The sequence below is a fragment of the Chanodichthys erythropterus genome, chromosome 24 (assembly GCF_024489055.1).
Source record: "Chanodichthys erythropterus isolate Z2021 chromosome 24, ASM2448905v1, whole genome shotgun sequence".
NCBI classification, from domain to species: domain Eukaryota; kingdom Metazoa; phylum Chordata; class Actinopteri; order Cypriniformes; family Xenocyprididae; genus Chanodichthys; species Chanodichthys erythropterus.
Window position 1 is genome coordinate 9,233,098 of NC_090244.1, and position 16,470 is coordinate 9,249,567.

A 16,470-nucleotide genomic window follows, 5' to 3' on the forward strand; every position below is an offset into this window, starting at 1 on the left:
AGTGCAGGAATTTCATCCTAAACATATATGAGTGCTCACACCTCACAGCCTAAACACAGGTGCCACTATTCTGCATAATGGTAACAACAAAATTCAAAAACATTACAGAAACTCCTCTAAACGTCCATCATAACTGAACATTACTAACATAAACTAACAACATCTTTCCCTTTACTGAAAAACACATAAGATAACACTTTAATCCCTAAATTTACTCTCCTATTGCAGTCCCTTGCAACATTGATTTGTACGTTTCACTCAGCAATGTTAATTTGACTGAACAAACACTTAAATAAAGCTGACAATACTCATTTTTAGCAGAAACAACTTAGTTACATGAGTTAAGTAATGTGAACAAGGTTTGAGTAAAACTAACAACAGTGAAAGTTCATTTTTTGATTGTTGATTTACAATAGCTATCAGAATTACATCTTACTTTTGGCCAAATATCAGCAACTGCACCAAATTTCATATATTTGCTCAATTTAGGCCTCTGGAGTTTTTTCCTCCTCCAATAAAATCCATACTCTCCTATAGCTTTCTATATGAACCATTAAAGGGTTAGTTCACCCAAAAATGATTCCAAAAAGTCATTTATTACTCACCCTCATGCCGTTCCACACCCGTAAGACCTTTATTCATCTTCAGAACACAAATTAAGATATTTTAGTTGAAATCCGATGGCTCCGTGAGGCCTCCATAGCCAGCAATGAAACTTCCTCTCTCAAGATGCATAAATGTACTAAAACATATTTAAATCGGTTCATGTGAGTACAGTGGTTCAATATTAATATTATAAAGCGACGAGAATATTTTTGGAGCGCCAAAAAAACCAAAATAATGACTTCATGAAGCATCGGAGCATAATGAATCAATGAATCGAATCATGATTCAGATCGCGTGTCAAACTGCCAAACTGCTGAAATAACGTGACTTTGGCGCTCCGAACAGCAGATTTGACACACTGATTCCTTTACGCTTTGATTCTTCCTGAAGCAGTGTTTTGAAATTGGCCATCACTAAATAAGATGTTATTTTGTTTTTTTTGGCGCTCAAAAAATATTCTTGTCGCTTAATAATATTAATATTGAACCACTGTACTCACATGAACTGATTTAAATATGTTTTTAGTACCTTTATGGGTCTTGAGAGAGGAAGTGTCATTGCTCCCTATGGAGGCCTCACGGAGCCATCGGATTTCAACTAAAATATCTTAATTTGTGTTCCGAAGATTAACGAAGGTCTTACGGGTGTGAAACGGCATGAGGGTGAGTAATAAATGACAGAATTTTCATTTTTGGGTGAACTAACCCTTTAAAGCCTATTTGTTTTGTCTAAAGGTTCAATAATAAGGCTAAACAGAATTACGGAAGATAAAACTTAATTAATTGGAATTACACCGTACGCAATTTTGGCAAAGACTGCGATATTTTTATGCGCAGCTTGTCAGAAAGCATGGCACTGTGATCAGTAGTAAATGCTGCTCCAACTGAAAGCCAGGGGGCGCTCCCATGCAGAAACTCCAAATATTCCCCCGTAGAAATACGATATAGTGCATGCCATTCCAGGAAATTAACATGGGCATTATACTATCGCTGTAGCTAAATAAACAAAAGATTGAAATGCTTTGATTGATTAAACATAACTAATAAGCACATGACTACGACAATATATGGTTAATATGAGTTCTTCAAGCCTTCTCTGGTATTTTCATGGTAAAGTATATCTATACTTCAATTCTAATAGACATAGAAGGATGTTTGGAGTAAAAACATGTTATTAAATGTTGTCTTTTGTCAGACAAGAGGTTTATAAATGCTTCTCATATTTGGAAAGATTTTTGATGCGTTGCTTTTTCAAATGCACGTTACATAAAATAAAAATAAATAAATAAATAATTGCAGCCTTTGCAATTTCATAAATCGCACTAAGCGATTTCATGTTAATTTTTTTAATTTACCGAGCACCCTTATTCAATAAGCAGTTCCAATGAAACAAACAAAAAAAAAAAAAAAAAATATATATATATATATATATATTATATATATATATATTTATTTCTGACTATTATTTTATATGGCATGCTTTAGAGGGTTAATGTGAAAGTTATAATCTGTGAGAAGAGCCATTCTGCAGGATTTTTCCACATCCATTTTATCAGCTGACAGGTAAAAACCAAGTCTGATTGCTTACAAAATTAATAGCCTCTCCTCAACAAACCACATGATTTCAGGTATCACTCACTGTCTGTAGCACAATCTTTGCAGGATGAGTTACACACCAAAGTTTAATACCTGTGGTTAGAGGTTTGTTTAGATACCAACCTAAAGTATGAGCAAAAGTAATAGCAATTAGTAACTTTGAGATTTCAATGGTCCTAAAGTGGCACATTCCATCACGTGATCTCAGCTTTCTGCCCAAGCCGCTATCCACTAAGTAAGCAGTCTTACGAGACTAAACAGAGCACAATGTGTGATTTGGTGTTATCTAAAAGCAAACACCGCAGCAATTTTGAGCTTGAGGGTTATTTTACACTAACCAGCAGGGATAACGTAAAAAGGTGTTTTAAATTATGGTCAACTATAAATAAGTCATGCATAGGTTGATTTTAATAAAAAAAAAAAAAAAAAAAAAAAAGTGTCACCAAATATAGAGGAGCCTAAAATGAAGATAATTTAATTGCCACATACGACACTCACACATTTGATCAATCCTCCTCTCTATTCTGGACCATTTAAAACTATTAAAGACCATCAATTCCAGGACAAATTTACTGTAACACATAACAAAATGATGCCAAGTCTAAAACAACACTTTTAAGTTTACCTTTCCACATAGTTTTCAGAAACTATGACCACAGGAAGTGTCTTGCAATTATTTGGCAATTGTAAACGCAACTTTAACATGATTTACAGTTGTATACACTTCATACAAACACAGCACTCCCTCTCCTAAACAGTGACAGAGGCGTGAAGTACACATGCTGTAAGCAACAACAGACCCCAGACATCAAACAAAAACCCCCTGTCCTCACTTCGCTGGCCCACAGATTGTTCCTTCAATCATTTGGTCCACTCCTTTAACTCCTTTCTTCCAGCTTTCCAACTACATCAAACACAGAGACCAACCAACTTAAATCACTATGAAAAGGAGATGCAGGTTTATTCTTTCTTCTTATCAGTTAGTTTTTTTAAGCATTTATATATTGCACAGTTTGGTGTAGGGCTCGACGTTATGGCCAAAAAATGTTATCAAGATAAAATTATCAGTTGATATCGATATTTATCACAATAAATATCAAATCTTTATTTCTTTCAAGTTTAAAGACAGTTTGAGTGAAAGTTGGAGAAACCAGACAATAAATTGTGCTTTTATCATCAGAACATCACAAACACTTGCCAAACAGGTGAACAATTCATGAATGAATATTACACGTTTCAATTTCTCTTAAAATGATACATTTGACAGTGGCTTGAGTTGGGATTCAAATGTAAATTTATGTTCATTAACAAAAACAGGAACATCTAACAATTTTTAAAGGGTAAGATTTGGTCTTTCATGATATTCGGATCATGTTAACCACAGGTAGAACCACCATGGTAAAAAATAACAAGGCTATATGGTTTCTATGGTATTTGTTATGAAAAACAGTAGCCTAAAAACATTTATTATAAATACAAATGCACAAAAACTGTTATAGCTTAGCTTAATAAGAAAAATACTGCAATTATTTTACATTACTACATTAATATCTACATTAATAATATAATAAAATTCAAACATTTGCGCCACAATCCCATGGTTTCAGTTAGGGATGCACCGAAATAAATTATGCGCCGAACCTGAAAATTCTGGATGTACTTGGCCAAAAACAGTAAATCGAAAATGACTTTTAATAAAATAATTATTCTTTTCTTATTTTTCATTCGTTTTTTGTATAATTGTATTATTATTATTATACTTTTTAATTAAAATCAATAAATTTTACTGAATCTGAAAAAAAAAAAAAAAAAAAAAAAAAAAAATACAAGCCATATAATAACCACCCTTTACTAAACTTAAATACACTGTAAAAATGAATGTGATTTTAACGATAAAATATTGTAAAACTGCTTCAGAAAAAAAATTGTAAAATAGGTTAACAGTAAGTTCCCATATTATATAAAAGGGAAAAACTGTAAAAGCTCTAACCAGAAATATATGCAATTTTCAAAGTAAAATGCTGTACATTTTTACAATTTTTATAAGTAAAAAACACAAAATCAATGTATAATTTACAGTCAAAATCTGTAAACTGATGTTCTATGTGACACTCCACTTTTGAAAGTATTTTGTTTAAATAATCATGTTTCTTAATAGTTTTTGTTATCAGTTACATACATTAGGGTTTTAAGATGTAAATCTTCTGTTGTTTAATGAATGTTTATTGCATTATTTAAGTATTGTGGATTACCATGATGGTGTTTTGCTTTTGCGTGGATGACTGTGCACCTTCTTTATATTAGTATATACTTCAGCTCGTGAAAAAACTACTTGTGATGAACTCTGATTCTTCATGTGGCTTTCTCTTTTAACACCTGCATTATTATGTGAAAGGTACAAAACAGATTTTAGTAGTAGTGTGCATTGTTGAATTTATTGGCTTACATAATTTTCTTAAATTACAGTATTATACTGTAAAATTTACAGTTTGTTCTGTAAATGTTTTTACGGTTTTTCTGTATTTTTTACAAAATTATTCTGGCAACCACAGCTGCCAAAATTATTTTCTAAAAACTACTGAATTTTTTTTTTTACAGTGTACGAATAATGAAGTAACAAACATTGGACAGAAAATAGGCCTGTATTAAAATAAGGTTAAATATATTAATATCAATATATTATTCTTCATTCAGTTCTATGCAACAGAATCACATTTAACAGATATTAAGTTTCAGTTAGTGTTACTACAGTAAATCATGGTAAATGTTGGCGACTTGTCAATCGAAAAGCCTTCTATCGTTTTGGCTCAAAGCTCAAAGCTTTTCTGCATCAGTATTGTTGAGAAATTCAGTGCTGTTTCATCTGGCTTTAAACTAGTTGAAATCACAAGTCATTTGATTTGTGGTTTGTATGAGAGAACTCTGTTGCACCAAACTCAAATCTTCTCACTGGACGCTTTTGGCGCATTTGCCGTTTAATGTTCCTCATACGCAACAGAAATGGCAGCGCGTTTCAGTTATTGTCACCAATCTGCAAATAAGCATGTGCAGCATTATTTGGATAGTGCATGAACATTATGTTATAATTGTATTGGGGAAAAATATATTGCACTAATTAGCGGTATCGTTTTATCGCCCAGCCCTAGTTTGGTGGGATTATTGGCAAAATATATGTCATTCAAGCAGCATAATTGCAGCATATGGTTCCATCTGCACAGAAAAGCCTTTGGAATGGTCCACCAGAGCCTGGGAGGACTCGGACACCTCCTTCCCCGGCGAGCACAGAGCAGTGGGGATTAAAAAGATAACCTCGTCCCAACAGCTGCACTGTTTTATGAGATCACACGGACCTCTGCAGCCCAAATGTGCAAGAAAAAACACCACCAGCATGATGCATAACCACGACAACACCCCCCACCCAGCACAATCTCCTACCCAAACAGACGAGATTACTCACTCCGCGTCATTTCAAAACGTCAACCTTCAGTTGTGGACAAAACCAAACAGATTAGTTGAAGGTTAGCTTGGCTATATTTAAAGAAAATTCGATTTTCAGCCCTCATGACTAACCTTCATTACAAAAATTAATGTTTCTTCAATGGTTCCTACAGTAACGTTCTTGACATTCCTTCTAGGTTCTTCAGATTTTAGGGGTGTGACGAGATCTCATGCCACAAGATTAAAAAAAAAGTCTCGTGATATTTCCATGAAGAAGTGTGTGGGTGAAATTAGGATAGAATAAGCCAAGTTGAGTTTGAGGTAAAACCTTTTACAATGCTTGAGTGTTGTCTTTTACTGCATATGATAATTCATACTCAGAAAGTAGAACTGAAATGACATTCATTACAAGATGATTAGTTAAACATTTCAAATGCACTAACAGACTATTTTTCTAGTAACGCATTTCATCATTTGAGGATTTCTTAAAAATACTGTGTAAAAATCTCGTCTCGTTCTCATGAACTCAATCGCTTGTCTCGTGAGCTAACTGCCTCGTCACACCCCTATTGGATTTATCAATCTGGGTCTTCAGGGATTAATAAAGGTCTTGACATTCGTTATAGACATATCTGGAGAACCTATAAGAAAAATCAAGGACTTTATCAATCTCCAACAGATTGGTCAATCTGAAGAAACTATAATGAACATCAAGAATGTTTTTAAAGGATTAGTTCACTTTCAAATAAAAATTTCCGATAATTTACTCACCCTCATGTCATCCAAGATGTTCATGTCCTTCTTTCTTCAGTCGAAAAGAAATTAAGGTTTTTGATGAAAACATTCCAGGATTATTCTCCTTATAGTGGACTTCACTGGCCTCCAAAGGGTTGAAGGTCAAAATTACAGTTTCAGTGCAGCTTCAAAGGGCTTTAAATGAAACCAGACGAGGAATAAGAGTCTTATCTAGCGAAACGATCGGTCATTTTCGGAAAAAATACAAATGTATATGCTTTATAAACACAAATAATCACCTTGCACGTGCTTCCGCTTTCTGTATTCTTCAAAAAGCTTACACTGTATGTCCTACACCTTCCCTATTTACTTACGGAAAAAAACGGAACTGGCGCCGCGTTTATGCAGTAAATTAGAATAGGGAAGGCGTAAGACATTCAGCATAAGCTTTTTGAAGAATACAAAAGTGCGGTTTTGGCGGAAACACATGCAAGGCGATCATTTGTTTATATAAAGCATATACATTTACATTTTTTTTCTGAAAATGACTAGATAAGACCCTTATTCCTCATCTGGTATCGTTTAAAACCTTTTGAAGCTGCACTGAAACTGAAATTTTGACCTTCAACCGTTTGTACGCCATTGAAGGCCACTATAAGGAGAAAAATCCTGGAATGTTTTCATCAAAAACCTTAATTTCTTTTCGACTGAAGAAAGAAAGACATGAACATCTTGGATGACATGGGGGTGAGTAAATTATCAGAAAAGGTTTTCTTGAAAGTGAACTAATCCTTTAAACTCCATAGAATCAAATATTATACAATAATATGTAAAAGTTCTTGATGTGGATAGATAGACAGTTATACAGACAGATCTTATATAACATTTTTACCTCAGAGATGGATCGATAGACAAAAAGATAGACAGACCTTATATAACTTGCAAATTTTTACCAAAACTGAAAGACAAGGTTTTGTCAAGAAGATAACATTTCTGTAATTTTTTTAACTTTTGCACATATTTCAGAGTTATTATTGTACAGAAACATAATTATAAGCCACTCAAAAGATTCCTTCTGTGGACACAAAATTTTGTAACAGTGCACAATGAGAAACAAAAGGGGAAACCGAACTCCAGCAACTTAGTAATGGTTTTAGAGTCAACAGGCCAGAGATCTAGAGGACAAAAGCCAAGCGAGCCTTGTTTCAATGGATAATTGAAACACTGCGGCTTATTAGAGGAAACAAAATCCAGCAAAAGTCACATTTCAGCCACAGCATGAAGATTGCTAATCTCCCTAAACAGACGTCCCTAGGAGAACTCTTTTCCACTCTATAACCAAGCACCCATATGACTTAGGAACTTCCGCTCTTCTCCGACTTTTGTAGTGCCAGGAGGGGTAGTTGAGAGCACCTGGGCCCACCGGGCTCCTCCTTTGTAGAGGAAGAGCACAAAGAAACAGCTGAAGGAGTCTGAGCTTGTCACCAGAATTAACCGTCTACAGAAGGGAGGAGCACAAAGGAGGTTTACGAACACGTGAAGAGTCCTGGAAAGTGGGTAAAAGAGCTTCAAATGAAAGGCTGCTCAGCTCATTCACTATCTCTGTTTTCTTCCTCTGTCCTCAATCTCCTTTTACCTACCTGATCTGCCTGATTACGATCAAAACCGGTCGCTCACTTCCTCCAGCCCATATCAGCAAGAGACAATATAGTAAAGCGAAGAGATTGCGTTAAAGAAAACATGCAAGTATGCAAACACGCAAGCGTTTTTTTTTTTTAAAAAACAACATGAACTCTGTGACACCTTCTTATGATTCTAAAATAATTCATACCTAAAGATGTTTAAATTCTTAAAATGCATACTATTTAAATATCTATCTATCTAGTCCTGCAAAGACACACTGACCCATAACAGGATAAAAAACAGGGACTGGATGCTACACTTCCTTCGTTTTCCCCCAATAACTCGTTTTATTCAAATGCAAACTTGTTTAATTAGCTTAAGGAGTGATTGACATTGGCAGTAGGAGCTTGACAATGGCATCAAAAGTTTTGTGGTTTTTGTTATGCTAAAATTCAACAAGGCCTTTTGTTGATCACGCATGTTAAATTAGCAATACATGCAAAAGATTTTCCTCAATCAATCTTATCTTAGAATAAACAAAAACTAAAAAAGGTTGAAAATCACATACTGGGTTACTACTTATTAAATCTGTATTAATACTAGTAGAAAAACTCTTTGCAGTGATGCTTGCTGGCACACATCACCAACCTTAGCCTATAAAGTGCCATGTCAACAAATGAACCACTTGCTATTGACGTGACCTGAATAAATCAGGTTTTCCCTTCAAACACAGAGAAATAATAACATGACAGTCCGTTCTTATAATTGCAATATAATAGCTTGTAAAAATTGCAACATTGGCTGCATACAAACAATGTAGACTGCAATAATTCAGGCATATTTCAGCCAAGAAGAAGGAGGTTTTGTTCTCTCAAAGGTTCTTCAATAGTACTTTGCAGCAGCCAATTCTTGATATTACAAGGTTTTTCGATTATAATCTTGGTTTATGGGTCCTATAGCACCCATAAATAAATGGTGTACTTACAGTACAAGAAAATGTAATTGTTCATCATGGAACGTATTAAAGGTTTTCCAATAGAACCTTTTTTTGCATCTAATTGGAACCTTTACTTTTTATTGGATTGGAACGGACTGGATTCATGTTGTTTGGACAAATTGGTAACACTATATTATAACTTTTAATAAGTCGTCATTCGCAAATCCAAAGCATTTCTAACTATTACATTAACTGATCATCTTGAGCATTATTTGTTTGTTGGAATGGTTTAGTAGACTAGGCTACTATAAAATGACTACTTGTAAATGCTGTTAAATGTTAAGAAAGTTATGAATACAATATAAATAGACTTGAGTCGATGCATAATTAATGACTCAATCCATCTGAATTAAAATATTCACACGGTTCTGCTTGCTTACTCCAGAAATAAAACCAAACCAGAGTCAAATCTCTCTCGCTAGGCGTGAATACAAACATCCCAGCAAACCAATAATGAGTAGACAGTGCTAAAATTATAAATATTTAAGCACAGGCATGTTTGAATGCCAATTTCTCACGAGCAACTCTAACAGTAAGGTTTTCAGCTTTGTAACAGTATGAAACTATCATTTGTGTCTAGGGTTTTTCACAACATACATTTAATTTATAGACTATTCTGCGATATATAGAGATGATATATATTCAAAAAGTTGATATACTTCACCAAAAACTATACATATTTTGCTTAATATTTACTATTCGTGCAGCTTTTATTACCTGAAAGACTATACTTTTAAAAAAAAAATTCATATATTACACTACAGGTCCATTTTAAATCAACTAGTTACATGGAAAAGCCACAAATGGAGACTAGTTACAGACAGACAGAATATTAATATACATTTGAACCTAAAATAAAAATAAAAATCATGAACACACCAACTACTCATTTAGCCTATACTAATGAAATACTTTATAACCTTCAAATTAATTACCTGTTAAGCACTAGTAATGTTAGTTAAGGTATTATAAAGTGTTAGAAAACAAACCCAGCTCTTTATATTGGGGGCTTGTTGAGAGTCTTTTTTACTCTTAATAAACTTCAGCAGTGTTTCCACTGAAACGCCAACTTTAGTTTATCCGTTTAATTGTCAGTAACACCATTCAGATGAAGTTCAGGTAAAACAACAGACTTTAAAACAGTTTTAAAAGCATATTTAATACTTTTACACCATTTTCTTGCTGACACCCGACACCACCGAGGCCTCCATAACACACAACCAGAGCAGTTTACACGTCCTAAGAGCTAAAAACTCCTATCAAACATGTCAAATATTAAACAAAATGTTGCTTTTAGTGTTAAACTCAACTTCCAGAAGTGCACATCTGGGTTCACAATCCCGCCGCAGACTATAGTTTGGATCAAACCAGCTCAACTTTACTTAGACTTCACTCACTAAAGTTACTATTGTTGCACTTTTACACATCTTCTATTAAACACATGCTCGTGCGAAACCAAACGAAATAAAATACGCAATAACTCACACGAAACCAGCCGTGCTCTAGTTTGTTTCGCGCTCGTGCGTTTTACTTTGATTCACATTGTTCGCGGTGATATAATGACTTCAACACCTCAGAGCCGTAGGAAAAACTCAACAAAAACTATTTTACTCACCACGAATCACCGTCAGACTACAACAAAGCAGCAGTTCCAGCAATAAAATCTCCATCGCAAGCGCTCCGGGCTTTAATTCCATAATCCCAGCTCCATTTCTTCGAGGTATTGGTGTTAGGAGAAAGTTTGTAGTCCGTAGGTCGATCAGTCGGACTTTTTTTCGCCCGAGCGACTCTTCCAGCGATAGTAGAGGAGGCACGAGGAGGGGAATGACTGACAGCGGAAACTGATCGACGTCATCAAGTGGGATTGTGCGGCGCTGTGGCGCGCTCGCCTTGCCAGACCAGAACACACACACACACACACACACACACACACACACGAAAATTTTAGTGATTTTGAAAAGGGAAAAAAGTAAAATACTACAGTAAAAGGGTGTAAAGTTAAATGTACAGTCATCCGGTCTCCGGTCATTATTATCGCAAAGATAAAAAAACATATCAATATATTTAAAAAAATATTATAATATATGATTTAAAACATCACAATTAATCACTGAACATCTTTATTATTAAATATAACTAATAAAAAGTTAAATGCACTGATTTAAAGTTATACAATATATTCAATACATCAAAAAACATTCATTTAGATCATTGTTTGACAGTGTTGATGTTTGTTGACTATATTTTGACTGTATATGTCAATAAATCATAATGTTATTTGAGTGATTAAAATCTGTTTGTTGCTGTTAGTACTGATAACACATTTGGCACCCACATGATGACAAAGTTCATAATGATCAACTTCTCTCGCAACTGTAGACAATAATAACAATGAAAGAGTGATACATACATAAAACACCAACATGGTAACATACAACATCATAATAAACCAGTAAACTAATATATATATATATATATATAAAATATACACATACACACTATAAGTCAAAAGTTTGGAAACATTACTATTTTTAATGTTTTTGAACGAAGTCTCTTATGCTCATTAAGGCTGAATTTTGTGAAATATTATTACAATTTAAAATGATGGTTTTCTATTTTAATATACTTTAAAATATAATTTATTTCTGTGATGCAAAGCTGAATTTTCAGCATCATTACTCCAGTCTTCAGTGTCACATGATCCTTCAGAAATCACTCTAATATGCTGATTTGATACAGGATTCATTGATGAATAAAAGGTTAAAAAGAACAGCATTTATTCAAAATACAAATATTTTCTAACAATATAAATAATTACTATCACTTTTTATCAATTTAACACATCTGTGCTGAATAAAAGTATTAATTTCTTTCAAAAAAAAAGAAAGAAAAAAAATGACTGACCCCAAACTTTTGAACGGTAGTGTATATTGTTACAAAAGATTTCTATTTTAAATAAATGCTGATATTTTTTTTAACTTTTTATTCATCAAAGAATCCTGAAAAAGTATCACAGGTTATAAAATAATATTAAGCAGCACAACTGTTTTCAACATTGATAATAAATCATCATATTAGAATGATTTCTGAAGGATCATGTGACACTGAAGACTGGAGTAATGATGCTGAAACTTCATCTTTGATCACAGAAATAAATTATATTTTTAAGTATTAAAATAGAAAACCATAATTTTAAATTGTAATAATATTTCACAATATTATTGTTTTTTCTGTATTTATTATTAAATAAATTCAGCCTTAATGAGCATAAGGGACTTCGTTCAATAACATTAAAAATAGTAATGTTTCCAAACTTTTGACTGATAGTGTGTGTGTGTATATATATATGTATATATATATATATATATATATATATATATATATATATATATATATATATATATATATATATATATATATATATATATATATATATATATATATATATATATATATATATATATATATATATATATATATATATATATATATATATATATATATATATATATATATATATATATATATATATATATATATACATATATATACATATATATATATATATATATATATATATATATATATATATATATATATATATGTATATATATATATGTATATATATATATATATATATATATATATATATATATATACATATATATATATACATATACATATATATACATATATATATATATATATATATATATATATATATATATATATATATATATATATGTATATATATATATGTATATATATATATATATATATATATATATATATATATATATATATATATATATATATATATATATATATATATATATATATATATATATATATATATTATGTTTACTGGTTTATTATGATGTTGTATGTTACCATGATGGTGTTTCATGTATGTATCACTCTTTCATTGTTATTAATGTCTACAGTTGCTAGAGAAGTTGATCATTATGAACTTTATGTCATCATGTGGGTGCCAAATGTGTTATCAGTACTAACAGCAACAAACAGATTTTAATCACTCAAATAACATGGTATATTAACATTATGATTTATTGACATATACAGTTAAAATATAGTCAACAAACATCAACTTTGTCAAATAATGATCTAAATTTTGATGTATTGAATATATTGCAGTCTTTGAAAAATCAGTGACTTTAAAATCAGTGCATTTAACTTTTTATTATTAGTTATATTTAATAATAAAGATGTACAGTGACTAATTGTGATGTTTTAAATCATAGGACTATCTATAGCCAGGGTTGTCAGCAGGGAAAGACAATGGGTTCTCTTGTATTGGGCCCTGATGAAGGGGGCCCACTATTGGTCCGCTATGGTATAGCCTATACACGTCAGGCCTGGGGGAAAGTCAGGGACATGACATGACTATTTTAAAAGTTTCATTTCTGCTTTTATGTTTTTTTTTAAAAAAGGGAAAATTATTACAATGTTGTGTCATTTCAGTAGAAGTGAAGTGACCTTCCCCTACACTGAACTCATCTCAATTGTGAAACATTAAAGAGATCTCATTTGGTCTTGGGAGAACTTGATGAGACATATTTAAGTTCTCTGACTGCCTATTTTCTATTGCGAGTTCTAAAACATTAGGAAACAAATGTGAGATTAGTTTCTTTTGGAGTCATTTTCTCAGGAGAATAATCTGAGCAAAAAGTGAGATATTAAAGAGATCTCATTTTGCTTTCCTAAAGGGAGAGATGGAAGTTTTAAAATGCATAAAACATGTTTTGTAAATGAATGACACATTCTTCTTTGTACTTCAGAAACCAGCAGCTTAAACATGCCAAGCTTGGCGCAGCTTTCTCCTTTTAGCCTGTTATGTTTCTTTATGCTCGTATGAAAGCTCATGTTATAAAAGAGTAAAATACAATGATGCAAATTCATTTCGGCCTCTTTCATGAGTCCTGAGGTGCTGTAAACATCAAGGATCAAACTGAACCCCTGGCGGACTGAAAGCCCTCTTTGGGTTGAATGGTAAAGTTCTGCAACCAACTCCAAATCTAAAGTGAAAGCATATGTGCGCGGTAGTGCGTGTGAGCGAAGCAAGCAGTAATTCCCGGGCCTAGAGAAATATGCTGTAATGAAACCTGCCTTTACAGTCACCTGTGCAGTATAGCTCTCGGCGTTCTCTTTGATCTACCGAGCGCTGTGCGTAAATAAAAAATCACTTTCTCCACTGCCCGTTGTTACTTTTGAATATTAGACTTTGTATTAATGCATCCAAGACTTAACGCAAGACATACTTTGCGCGTAACAGATGCCATCTGGAACAAGTCCTCTTAAAACAAAGGGTTTATAGAGGCATCATGTCAATGTGCTTTGCACTAACCCTATTGCTTGCTACCTACTTTTCACTGGAAATTCATAGTCAGGATTTCATAGTCGGCCTGAAGCTGTGCTGAAATATGTGTCTGCCACTTAGTTACACAACCATGGAAAACAGCGATATTGTGCTGAAAATGGCTTAATAAATAAATGGCTAATAGCTGAGTATCAATACCAAACCATCAAAACAAACGAGAGGCCAACTGTTTTGTTTGGAGAACGAGGTTAACGTTTTTATTGGAAATTTGTCGGTATTGTTTCTCTTTTGGCATGAAGTAAAATTTTAGGATGTAGAAATGCCAAAATAAAGGGAGAGATTGGGAAATTTTGAGGCCTGAGACAATTCCTTTGAGAATTACGAAAATGCAGCACTCGACAAGAAATGTGGTAATCATAGGTTGTGAAAAGATGGTTTTTAAGGCCAGATCAGGTCAGCAAATAGTCACACAACCACTTGGAGAAGATATCAACGGACTCCATTCTCTGTGCCGTGCTTCTCTAATAAAATCCACATTTCGCGTAACTGTTGTTGTACTTCCCCCCCAAAACAAAACCGTCCCCTGGTGAGTTGTTGTAAAGGTGTCGGCCCACCTTCCTTCCAACTCGTTATTTTTCTCCTTGCCAGACCTTTAAAATTAGACAATGTGCATCGCACGTTTTCAAGGTGCAATTATTGGCTGACAGATGTGGCTTGTTTATGTGTGGCATCTTGTTTACTCCAAAGGCTTATTGATATATGCTCGACTCATAAAACACTTTGAAACCATGGGAAACCTGGGGCCCACTGGCTCCAAAAGCGAGGACGATGGACCCCTTGAACTTATGCATCTTTTTCTGCTTGGTCGTGAAGAGGCCAAGGCAGAATCATTTTTAATTTTTTTCACATTTTCTATACTGATTTGGAAGTGAAATCTGCAGAATTCTGTAAAATGGAGTTAAACATGCTTAAATGTGTCAAAGGGACAGTTGTATGAATTTCTTTCTTCTGCTGAACCCAAAAAAAGAATGTCGGAAACCGAACAGTTGATGGGACCCGACTGACTTCCTCAGTATCCCCACCCCCCCATTCTATGGAAGTCAATGGAGTTCATCAACTGTTTGGTTCCCCATATTCTTCAAAATACCTTATTTTGGGTTCACCAGAAGAAATAATTCATACAGGTTTGGAACAACTTGAGGGTGAGTAAATGAAAGAATTTTCATTTTTTGGATGAACCTACCTTTAAGCAGTGCTGAGAGGATTGTTTACATTGACAGCAACAAGTTAGCCAAAATAGCTCAACAGCTAACAATTAGCACTCACACAAGACTCTAGTCAAAAATACAACAACAAAAAAAGTGGATAATGATCTAAAATGTAATGGGGAAAACTTTCGTCAGATATCATCGCAACAAAGGACAAATGTGAGCTGAGATGTCTGATTCAAGAACAAATGACTCTTACCAGTTATTTTTAACAAAGTCCCTTTAAGACAGGTCATTTCACTCGGCGGCCATCTTTGAAACGCCTCTCGCGCATCCTGGGCATCATGCAATCTCTTTGAATGGGCAAAACATCAAATTCTCCAAAGCTGTTCGCCAACCGTGCGATTAAATTTCATATTTGAAATCACCAATGAAATTTAACAACAACCGGCTCATAAATTTAGTTTCTAAACTCTCGAATCATGACAAAAAACCTGTATTTTTCAGGCTGGATCAAGCTAATGCGCATGCGCAGACCTAAATGCGCGTCTCTTCGGAGGCGCGCGTCTGACTGTTTCTATAGAAACCGGCGATTCTTCTAACGGCCGCTGAAGTGATGCGATGATTTTACCAGTCGGCGATTAGCTCTTATTTAGAAGGCGGGACTTATTCCGCCAGCCTGTTACTTTCTCCCATTCAAAACAATACGAATGACACGTCTTGTGTTATTCTGTAGTCTTTGTTTTTAATTATTCAAGTTAATAAAAATTTCACAAAACAACCTCGAAATTAGTTTAAATCAGATGCACTTTTAGTCTGCGAATTGTTAACGTACTGAGTTCATATCTGATTCCCTCACTGACTGAACCTAGTCATTTGTTGGTTATGCCTGATTCCAAATGAGCCGGGAGGTTAGCGAAATTTCTTTTT

General features: G+C 33.7%; 1 protein-coding gene across 1 annotated transcript in view; it reads right to left on the bottom strand.

Moving 5' to 3' along the window:
- The window catches only part of lrp5 (low density lipoprotein receptor-related protein 5), a 74,869-nt gene extending 64,071 nt beyond the window's left edge, over positions 1 to 10,798 (bottom strand). Inside the window, exon 1 of the mRNA XM_067379355.1 lies at positions 10,610 to 10,798. Within this exon, the coding sequence (XP_067235456.1) occupies positions 10,610 to 10,691 (82 nt within the window). The 5' untranslated portion in view covers positions 10,692 to 10,798. The remainder of the gene's footprint in view (positions 1 to 10,609) is intronic.
- Between the last annotated feature and the right edge of the window lie 5,672 nt (positions 10,799 to 16,470).